The sequence below is a fragment of the Cavia porcellus genome, unplaced genomic scaffold (genome assembly GCF_034190915.1).
Source record: "Cavia porcellus strain 051 isolate PalLab524CR breed Dunkin Hartley unplaced genomic scaffold, mCavPor4.1 scaffold_20, whole genome shotgun sequence".
Taxonomy (NCBI): Eukaryota; Metazoa; Chordata; class Mammalia; order Rodentia; family Caviidae; genus Cavia; species Cavia porcellus.
In genome coordinates, this window is record NW_026947503.1 from 5,878,032 (window position 1) to 5,888,592 (window position 10,561).

The 10,561-nt window shown below is 50.8% G+C and overlaps 2 protein-coding genes and 1 long non-coding RNA gene across 3 annotated transcripts in view; 1 reads left to right on the forward strand and 2 right to left on the reverse strand.

Moving 5' to 3' along the window:
- Positions 1–836, reverse strand: part of Tshz1 (teashirt zinc finger homeobox 1) — a 73,902-nt gene extending 73,066 nt beyond the window's left edge. The window contains exon 1 of the mRNA XM_005002235.4: positions 1–836. This exon is cut by the window's left edge and continues 276 nt beyond it. The gene's annotated coding sequence lies outside the window, so the exon portion shown is untranslated.
- A 1,156-nt stretch (positions 837–1,992) lies between these two features.
- Ptgr3 (prostaglandin reductase 3) lies at positions 1,993–9,923 on the forward strand. Its single transcript, XM_063231436.1, is given in 4 exon segments — positions 1,993–2,754; positions 3,003–3,105; positions 3,107–3,159; positions 8,791–9,923. Coding segments are annotated over 4 exon segments (1,290 nt in total). The 5' UTR covers positions 1,993–2,545; the 3' UTR covers positions 9,716–9,923.
- LOC134471756 (uncharacterized) lies at positions 4,187–7,059 on the reverse strand. The gene is made up of 2 exons (XR_010041354.1): positions 6,108–7,059; positions 4,187–5,741 (listed from the first exon to the last, which is right to left on the reverse strand). It is a non-coding gene; the product is annotated as an uncharacterized LOC134471756 (long non-coding RNA).
- Positions 9,924–10,561: the final 638 nt, after the last annotated feature.

Below are 10,561 nucleotides of genomic sequence, written 5' to 3' on the forward strand. Positions count from 1 at the left end.
GCGGGCGGAGCGCGCGAGGCCTGGGCGCCGAGCCCGCAGTCATCCCCGGCGCGGGCCGCGGGCGCAGCGAAGGGCGCTCGCAGGGCCGGCCCGCGGCCCGCGCTCCATGCCGCGCGCGCTGTGCTGGGCGGGCGCTGTCTGGGCGCCGCGCCGGGCGCTCCCGCGCCTTCCTTGGCGAGCCGGGGTCTCGGCGCGCAACTTTCTCGGCCCCTCTCCTCGCCGGGTGGGGGTCACGGCGGGCGCTTTCAGTGCGCGGGTCGCAGCTCTCTCATTGTGCGCCAGCGAGGCCGATCGGGCTGTCCTTTTCCTCCCGCACTTAGTCTAGGAGGAAGAAAGCAAACAAGACAGAGGAGTGAAGCCCCCGTACATACATGCGCCGGGGGATGTCAGCGCTGCTCCACCTTCCAAACAGTCACAGATCAAACAGTGTCACCGCTGGAGCACCACTTTGTGCCCCGCGCTGCTCCCCCCCGGCGGGGTGGGGGGAGACTTGGCCACCAGGATCACCGCTTCTTCCGAGGCAAAATCTAATGCAAACACATTTCGAGCATGGATTTTTGGCCGGTCTTGATCTCCCAACAGAAAATTTTGAAAAATATACAAAAAGCAACCCTTTCAAAAAAAAAAAAATAGCCAACAACAACAATAACCCGGAGAGTGTGTGCCAGGGGGGGTGAAGACCAGACATTCACTGGGTGAACGAGGTGAGCGTGAACTGTCCCCCCCAAACTCCTGGGAGAGAGGAGATGCACTCTCCCTCTCTCTTCTTTTCAGTGAAATATAACACACATTCGGATCGCAGAGCTTTCAGACAGTCTCAACTGATAGACAGACACATCGAGCTGCTTTTCCTGCTTCAGTTTTTACTCCTCCTCCTCTCGCCAACGTCACCCTGACAATTACAAATAGGTCTCACACAAACCATACCTGTCAATCTTTTTAATTGCTTTGTTTTCTTTTTTTTTTCCGGAGCTAAACAATGTGACACAGAAAAGAAATCTTAATACAGCATAACATAAAAGATTGCACATTGGAGGAAGACACTCAGGGGTTGTTATTGTGATCCACTGGCTGATCATAGGTAAAACCCATGTGTTCGAAGTCAAGTTAAGCAGACTTTAGTTCCTGCAGTCTTAAACGTGCTAGTTCCCTTCCCTTGCTTGTACATGCATACACAGGCGTCCACGTGGATCCAAACCACTCTTGGGTGAAGCCTGTCCTACATTTAAGAAAAAAAAAAAATCTGTGTCACTTTTGCAATCTTAGTGTGAAGGTTAGACTTGGTTAGGATAGGCACCATGTGACTTTTATAGTTAGGTAATTCGTGGATTTCTACAAACAGGAGATGATCGTAAATTAAAATACACCTCTTATATGGAATTTAAAGATGGACTTGGCTAATCACAGAAAAGTGTGGAAATAGTTAATGTGGCCCCTTTATAAAAAGTGAATTATTTGGTCAATGCACACAATTAGGGAGAAAATTGACACGCTAGAACGACAGGTCTTTCTGGCTGGATTAGAAAATGAAGTCTTCATACATCATTGCAACTTCTCCAATTCTATTAACGCCCTGGGCAGTCCCACCTGGCACTTTAAAATGTTTGTGTTCTGGGAATTGGGCCCTCTAGTTTCAGTGTGTGTTCACTCTCAATGGAAACCTGTAACAGTCTTGTAGAGCTACTTAAAACATTTGTGGAAAAACATGAAATCTAGGCCAAGATAAATAAAATGGTTAAGTTCATGCAACTTGCACGGGACAGACGGAGGGCACAGAAAGCCTGCGAGGCGCTCCGAATACTGGAGGCTCAAGACCAGCGCGCGCAGAGCACCGGGCGGTCCCGACCCCCGACCGAAGCTGGTGCGGGGCACCGGCGCAGGGTCTCTCCGCCCGGCCCAGGCCCGGGCTTGCCCTGCCGCCCCGGCCGCGCTCGGGGTTGATTTGTACCACCTTGCAAGGAAGTGAACGCTTCGCACGGGAAGGGGAGGCGCCTGCGCCGGCCGCCGCGCCGCTCGGGGAAGCCCGGGGCCGCCGCCGCTCAGGGCCGAGGCGGTCGCCCAACGCGCTGGCCCCTCGTTTACTCTCCGCTGCCCCCCCCCCCCCGCCGGAGGAGTCAAATCCGGCTTGCAGAGCGAGGGGAGGGTGGGGATATCCGGTGCCTCTCCCGCGCCGGAGGAGGGGGAGGGCGGAGAGGATCCCTGGCCAGTCTGCGCCAGCAGATTCAAACCAAAACAAAAAGATTAAAGGAGCAGTGACTGGGGCAGACACCCTCGCCGGCCGGGATCCGGGCGAGCGCGCCCGCTTCCACTAGGGCTGCGAGACTGGCGGGAGCTGCGCGCGGCCGGGCTGGGGGCGGGGGCGGGGCGGGGGCGGGGGCCGAGTGACTGTGGTGGGAAGGGGGAGCCGAGGGGAGGGCGCAGGCCGGAGGAGGGGCGGGCCAGCCCGCGCGGAGCCGAGCGGAGCTGAGCCGAGCGGCCCGGGCTGGGCGCGACCCCGACCGGCGGCGGCTGCAGCGCGGACAGCGGGCCGAGGCGAGGGCAGGCTATGTTGCGGCTGGCGGCCGCCGGCGCCCGAACCATCGTGGACATGTCTTACTCCCGCCACTTCCTGGACTTCCAGGGCTCCGCCATCCCCCGCACCATGCAGAAGCTGGTAGTGACCCGGCTAAGCCCTAACTTCCGCGACGCGGTCACTCTGCGCCGGGACTGCCCGGTGCCGCTCCCTGGGGACCGAGACCTTCTCGTCCGAAACCGGTGAGCCCGCCGCGCGTTGCCGGCCGCGGCCGGCGCAGCGCCACTCCCGGCTGTCCCGGGCCTCCCGCGTGCCCACGTTGCCGTGTGCGCCCTGGCGCACAGCCTGACTTTGCGAAATCCCGGGAAGTTGAACCCGCCGCCATCTGGCGAAAGCGACTGTAATGTGACTTGCTGGTGTGAATATCCGATGCAGCCGAACGTTCCCTGAACTGGGGGTTATTTTAATTTGGGATTGCCCTCCCCTCCCCCAACCCCTTCTCCTCCCCCTCCCGCTCCCGAAATAAAACCGGCGGGACCCAGAAGGGGAGGCTCCCCTCGCGGCCCACCCACGCGCACCCACGGTTCCTGCGTCGACATAATCTTTAGTGGAACAGAAACAGCCCGGACTCGAACTGCGACGTTTAGGTAAACGTGCTTTGCAGGAGGGCGCGGAGGATCTGGCTAACTTTTCCTGTCCCCTCCAGGTTGGCAAAGGCAGACCCCCTCCGTAGGAGCGTTGAGTGCACCTCGCCCTTGTTGTCTGCGTGTTGTCAGTGCTGTGTGACTGTTGTCTGTCTCCTGAGTGCAAGGGCACGCGCGTGGCGCGTGTCTTGGGCAACTGGGCCGGCTGGGCGGAGGTATGGCTGCATTCACCTACATGTTTGCAGACTTTCTGCTGTCGCTGAGGTTTTTGCTCGACCTTATGACTGCCTTTTTCACTCCCCTGGCCTTCACCTTAAATGGGTTTCCGCCTCACAAATCCTTAGTAACTGGTGAAGCCATTGGAAGGCAAAAGCCCTCACTCTGAACTACAGCAGTTTGGGTCTCTGCGCAGGGCTTCCCCTGGTTGCCAGACCTGCCGGCAAGGGTTCTCCTCTGTGCTCTGTGGCCTGCCACATCCCGTTCAAAGCATTCCAGCGTTGCATGTTTCAGGTTTGATAATACTGTCGTAGAGAGGAGTTTAAAGCCTGGCCGCAGGTAGGCTGTAAACTGTGCTTGAAGAGTACTCTTAAACCCCAGCAAGATCTGAAGAACAGAATGACCAAGTAGCTGTATGCAACGTTTTAATCAGTGCAGTTAAGAGATTCCTATCAGCCTTGCGAACACTAATATCACTAATAGTGATATTAAACTTCTGGAAACCTGTTGGCAATGTAGAGGATGGGATTGAGGGGGCCAGTAGGGAGCGCCTTAAAGATGGGGGTGTGCGTGTGTCCCTTGAGTGTGTTTGCCTTGGCCTTGTATATGGCAGAGGACTGCTTCATTGTGTGAGAATGCTAAGGCTGTGGAGTGTAAGAACACGGTTTGAGTGTGCATTTATGTCGAACATATAGAGTGCACAAGTGATCTGCCAGGAATACTGGTAAGACCAGGCTGAAGAGCTTTCCAATCAGACTTTGGAGGGGGAGGAGGCATTCCACGCAGGCTTGTGATATTGTATTGACTAAACTCATACGCACACAGAACTGCATTTAATAAAATCCTGTTTAAAAACAGATCCGATTGGGAAGGGAGGTGAAGGAGGAGACAGGTCCTAGGAAGGTGTGAAGTTAGAGAACCACCAAACCAAAGTGTGGTGGGACCACCTGCCACCTGTGGAAGTGATTGTGCTCCCACACTTTCAGGTGTCCCAACTCTGCCTGTCATCAAAAGTCCTGTAAACTCATTTCCTCACTGTCTCTTCTCTCCTTTACGCATTTCTGTCACTCTTGCCCCCTCTCCAGTGTCTCTCTGTCTCCCCCTGCGAGGTGTCCTGGATCACCAGAGTTGGTCCCAAAACCTAGGGCCCTGGACCCCTCAATTCAGTGGTTCCAGCACTAGAGCACTGGCTCCCACATTTGGATGCATCAGTTTGGGTTACTTTAAAATGCATGCCTTTTTTTCCCCATCCATATATGCCAGGAATTCCTTTAATATAAATAGGAGCAACTTGACCTCTAACGTCTATCTTGAATCCAGAAGGACAAAAAAAAACACTTTTGTGCAAGTTAGGAGGGTCAGGGAAATTAGTGCCCCCCCCTTCCTTGCTCTGTTGTAAAGTGCCCCAACGACCTCATTGCAAGCAGGTCTTTTATTCTTTCAGTACTGTAACAGTAGCATTTTACCGAATTTTTAGAAAGGGTTCAATAATTTACTGCAGGTTAGTTGATTTAAACCTAGATCAAATCTCCCCCTAAGCCGTGTTAATTGCATTACAATTTTATGCAAGTATGTCTTATTTTTATGATAATAAAATCTGCTCTGGAGTGAATGGATGCAGCCCAGATTCTCTTGTTTAGAAGGGTGTTTGGAGGTTTTAATTGTGCTCCGACTTTTTTTTTTTTTTTTTAGTGAACATTTCAACATTTCATTCCGTCTTAACAGAAAATACAAATTCTTTATTCACAAGGAGGGAAGTGCTTGTAAGCTAGACCTGGATGTAGAATAATAAAGTTAGCCATTGAGGGACAGTTTGAGAAAGGGAGTACAAGATTCCCCCAGCATGCACAGTTGATGTCCCTTGACCTATATCGCATCACACTGATTCCTTGTACCCAGGACAACTTCTGATCTCTCCCTCTTTGCTGGGTCCTTTGGCTAAGAAAAAGGAAGAGGGTACCCCTAATCAAATTCATTTGTTCGATATTTTTAGCTTTTTCATAAGAAGGTGACTGACCATTTCGTTTCCAAATATTTCTGAGGACATTCTGCTGAAGTGTAAGCTAATGAAGCCGAGAGTTTACAGGAATTGGCAAAAAGACCCCGGGAGATGGGGAAGGCTTTTTTTTTTTTTTTTAATAAACGGTTTATTGCTCACGGGAGGGTAAAAATATTTGTTAACGCTCCAGGCCGAGATTTCCTACTCTTTTCTTGTTTTTCTCCTTTTAATTTTTTTAAAAAAGAAAGCCTGCTTTGAACGGTTTTGTTTTGTAGCCTAGTATCAAAAGCTTTTGCTGTGCACTTGAGTCTTCGAATTTGGTTTTTGTTCAAAAGAAAGCATTCCTCCTCTGCAAGGTCTCCATGTTTCACTGTAAACAGGACGAAGGACGAAGGGAGTCAGCACTTTTTGGTGTCTATAAACTAAAGGAGTTTGTATTTGAGGACCGCCCACCCTGAGCCCCATTCTTATTTCTGGGGTCCCTGAGTTTTGTCTTTTTCAGTGGATTGCTAGAATCTTACACTCTTTAGAAGCACACGTTTTCAGCTGTGGTTATGGGGGGCGGTTACAGGAGCTCTCCGCTGCGCATCCTTCTCAGCCTCTTCCCTTTTGCCCATCCCCGACCCTATCTGTCCGGCTCCGCGGGGGTCCCCTTTCCCTTTCAGCCAGCTCTGCCCTTGAACTTGTTTCTAGTGGAGCCGCACCTCGGGCTGCAGACCTTGGCGCAGCTTCTTACCAAAGCCCAGGTAAGGACGGCGGGTTTCAGGCAGCGCGGTCTGGCCTGGGGAGGGACCCCGGCCTCAGAGGGTCCCGGGGAGGCAGGAGGCCGAGCACCGGAGACCTGGGGACCCGAGGGCGGGCGCGGTGCTGCGGCCGAGCTTGGGGGCGCGAACGCGGGCACCGCCAGCCCGGGCTTCTTTCCTCGACGCAGTGCAGAAGACCGGGGGGTGGGCAGCCGGAGCGCGTGGAAAGCGCGTGGAGCGCGTGGCCAAGGCCACGTCCGGCCCGCAGCCTGGGGGGCTCTGGCAGATGCGAGGATCGGCTGGAGGCTGCGATGAAAGTAGGGAGCCCCGCTGCGACCGGGATTGAGGATGTGGGTTCCGCGTATCTGGCACGGGAAGCCAAGGCCAGGCTGCGGGCCTGGACTGCAAGGGGTCACCAATGTCTCTGGGTGGCGACGCCGAGGCCGTGGCCTGCGGTGGCTCAGAGTTTCACGTAGAGGCCTGGGAAGGGCTCCCGGCTGGTGCCCGCAGGCTGGAGCCCAGAGCTGCGGGGCTGCGGGCTGCGGGGCTGCGGGTGGGCTTCAGGGCTCCAGCGCTCCAGAGCCTGCCAGTGCGCTGGGTGCAGATGACCCCCCGGGATCGGATCGGTGTGGGTTTTTAAACCCCATGATAAACTCAGGCTGCCGGCCGGCCAGCAGCAGCATCCGGCTGCTTTCCGCAGAGCCTGCCTGCGATTCCTCCAAACTTGGCCTTTGCAGCCCTCCTCCTGCTCGCTGCTCGCGCCGCCTCCCCTGCGCTTCTGCCCTCCAAGCGCCGGCTTCCACTCCACCTCTTCTCTCGGGAAGTAGCAAGCCACCGCCTGGGGCGGGAGGGGGCCTGGTAGACGTTTGCTGCAGAGCCCTGGCCCCTGGCTGGGAAGCACGGTGGGGGGTATCCCCAAGAGCCACCGCCACTCCGACTGCTGTGAGAGTGACCCTTGCAACTGAGGTGGGAACTCCCTGCAGAGGAGCCGGCACTGTTTGCTGCTGGGCGCCTGGGGCTTGGGGGAGGGGGGAGGGGTAGCAGGAAAGGGTTAACTTGGCAGTGCAGCCCTGAGACTGTCCTAAAGGTTGGGCCGGGACCCCTCACCACCGAGCAAAGCCTGCTGTCACTTCCACCCCCACAGGCGCCTTTCCTGAAGCTTGCTTTACAGCCTGAGGCGGACAGATGTGGGCTCTGCCCCTGGATCCTCTGCCCAGAACAAACTCCAGAGACCCTTCGCAGAAAGGCCAGGCCCTGAGAATTATACAAACTTCGAGGAAAATGGCAGTTCCTCCTCTCTTCTCTAAAAATAAATTGTAGGCATGTTGGTATTAAATGCCAGATGAGAAGCAAAAGTCATTTTTCCCACCACTCATTACTTCGAATTATGTAGGGTGTGGAATTCTGTGGTGGAGGCTGCGGGTGAGCTGACTTCGGAGAGGAGCACGACAGAGAAAGAAACTTTCCCAGCTTCCTTATTCCCACAAAATGTGGCAAACTTTCCGCTCAGTAGATAAAAGGTTATCAAAGTGAGCCTTCGTAAGTGCAAACAGTATATTCCTGTGAAATGGTGCCCTCACACAGTTGGGTTTATTAAGTTAAATTAAAAATAAATTCTTTCAAAATGAGCTACTTAACAGCTTTTCTTTTGCCAACAGCTACCACCTTTTTAGTTGTTATAGGTAGAAATGACATTTTTAGGGTCCTCCCTTGTCTGTCAAAGCCACTTCAATATTTTTAGTAAATATTTTGTATGTGTTTCAGGATATTTTTTGTTATGAAGTATATAGTGAGCTACAAAAATAAAAAAACCTGGTAAAGGTACTGGCCTCACAATTAAGTTGACTTTGGAGACCAAAATGAAACTAATCATCTGGTTTTAATCAAGTTATGTTTCTGCTTCTTGTTGAACAAAAATACAGTGACGATTTGCTTTCCTTTTCATCTGAAAAGAACTGTAAAATATTCCATAAAAACTTTTTTCCCCAATTTCTGCCCAGTTAATCAACATACATATTTTTTACACTCGACAGTTGTTAACACTAGAGAGAAAATTTTCTGCAGCGGCTTGAAACAACCAGGGCAGTACGTGTAGCAGTGGATGACCTTGCGTATTCCATCAATCTTTAATAACATCGTTGTCATTACTATTATCATCTGAAGTGTTAAATTGTTAATAGAATCAATACAAGTGTACTTCTTTGAATATCTTTTATCCTACTGTTGTTTTAAACATTTTTCTTAAGCGGCTATTAATTTCCAACTCTCAGCTCCTGTGAAGTTTGTATAGAATGAGGATTTCCTGATGCTTTTCTTTCTTTCTCTTTTTCCTTTTTTTTTTCTTCTTCTTTTGAAAGAAAGGATAGAAATAAATGGCATTGTGAAATAAATCCCTGGGTAATTAAAGTAAAATTATTCCTAAATTAAGGAAAGAATAAATATAATACAACACAGTGCAGATCATTGTTGAGCTAATACACATTTCATTTCTTTTTTTCAGTGGAAAGTTAGGACTGTTTTTCCCAAATTCTATCAGATCCTGTAGTGTTGCAACTCCCACAGTCACGAGAATTAGCAGGATATTTGAATTAGCAGGATATTTTTTTTCTAAGCACAACATGCAACCCTTAGCAAGGCAAACATCGTAATCCATTTGTCTTTTATTTTTCCTTCTAGATTTGTTGGTATTAATGCATCTGACATCAATTATTCAGCTGGCCGCTATGACCCATCGGTGAAGCCCCCCTTTGATATAGGTTTTGAAGGGATTGGTGAGGTAGTAGCCTTAGGCCATTCTGCCAGTGCCAGATACTCAGTGGGGCAGGCCGTGGCTTACATGGTGCCTGGTTCCTTTGCTGAGTACACTGTCGTGCCTGCCAGCCATGCAACTCCAGTCCCCTCGGTGAAACCAGAGTATCTTACCCTGCTGGTAAGTGGCACCACTGCATACATCAGCCTGAAAGAGCTCGGAGAACTGTCAGAAGGGAAGAAAGTTTTGGTGACAGCAGCAGCTGGGGGAACGGGCCAGTTTGCTGTGCAGCTCTCAAAGAAGGCAAAGTGCCATGTAATTGGAACCTGTTCTTCTGAGGAAAAATCTGCTTTTCTGAAATCTATCGGATGTGACCGTCCCATCAACTACAAAACCGAGCCTGTTGGAACCGTCCTGAAATCCGAGTACCCAGAAGGTGTAGACGTGGTCTATGAGTCTGTCGGGGGAGCCATGTTTGACTTGGCTGTAGACGCTTTGGCTACCAAAGGGCGCTTGATAGTAATTGGGTTTATCTCTGGCTACCAGAGTCCTACTGGCCTTTCGCCTGTGAAAGCAGGAACACTGCCAGTCAAATTGCTGAAGAAATCTGCCAGTGTCCGTGGCTTTTTCCTGAACCATTATCTCTCTGAGTATCAGGCAGCCATGGAGCAGTTGCTCAAGCTGTGTGCCAGTGGGGACCTGGCCTGTGAAGTGGACCTGGGTGACCTGTCTCCAGAGGGCAGGTTTACTGGCCTGAACTCCATATTCCGGGCTGTCGATTATATGTACATGGGAAAAAACACTGGAAAAATTGTAGTTGAATTACCTCACTCTGTCAACAGTAAGCTGTAAAAACAGAACAGTGACATAAATCAAAGGAGAAAGAAAGCGAGTACTTTATGCCTCAGAATTACTCAAATCAATTTATTTTAGTTGGTGGTGGATATGGTATTTTTTTAAACAACAGTAAGGTGTTAATGAATGTAGATGTCTCCCTCCTCCCCTGTGGACAGAAAAAAAAGTGCCAATAAAAGTTCCCTCCATGGCTAACAGGTAAAAACCTTTATATCTGATTCTTTCATCATGGACAGTCTCATTCCAGGTTTTATTGTTCCTAGTAAGTAAATTAATTCCTGATGCAGCGCCCAATCAAATGAGTATGTCTTCAGCTTGGTGAGATTTTAGAATCAGTCTTGAAAGCAGTTCAGAGAGTCCTCTTTGCTGTGGGAGACTTTGCTCTTGTGTTAGTAAGTCGTCTGCAAGTGGGAGGTGGGTGTAGTGAAAGTGAGCCAGGTATTTTCACAGTCTGTGTCCTCCGGAAGTAGCCTCCACCCTTTGTGTATAAATCACTAACAACTATCTAAGCAGACATTTGGAGGAGAAATCTCAAAATTTGATCATTCGTTTTTAGAAAATGATTCAGCAAATGTAGATGTATTTAACGATTTTATTTGATGGCTCTGTCCACAATCACCCTGATAAAATGTGTGGAATAGAAAATTTCCCTGCTCTTGGAAGAAGACAGTGTTGAAAACTTACACGGACAGGAAGTAGACATTAGAACAGGAAACCACGGAATTTAAATGGACTTTTAAACTATGCACAGGAAAGGAAACAGTATGCCCTACTCTCATTGTGGGCCTTTGCCTACACAACACGGACCTCAGAAGGGAACGCACCCTTGAAGTCACAGCCAAG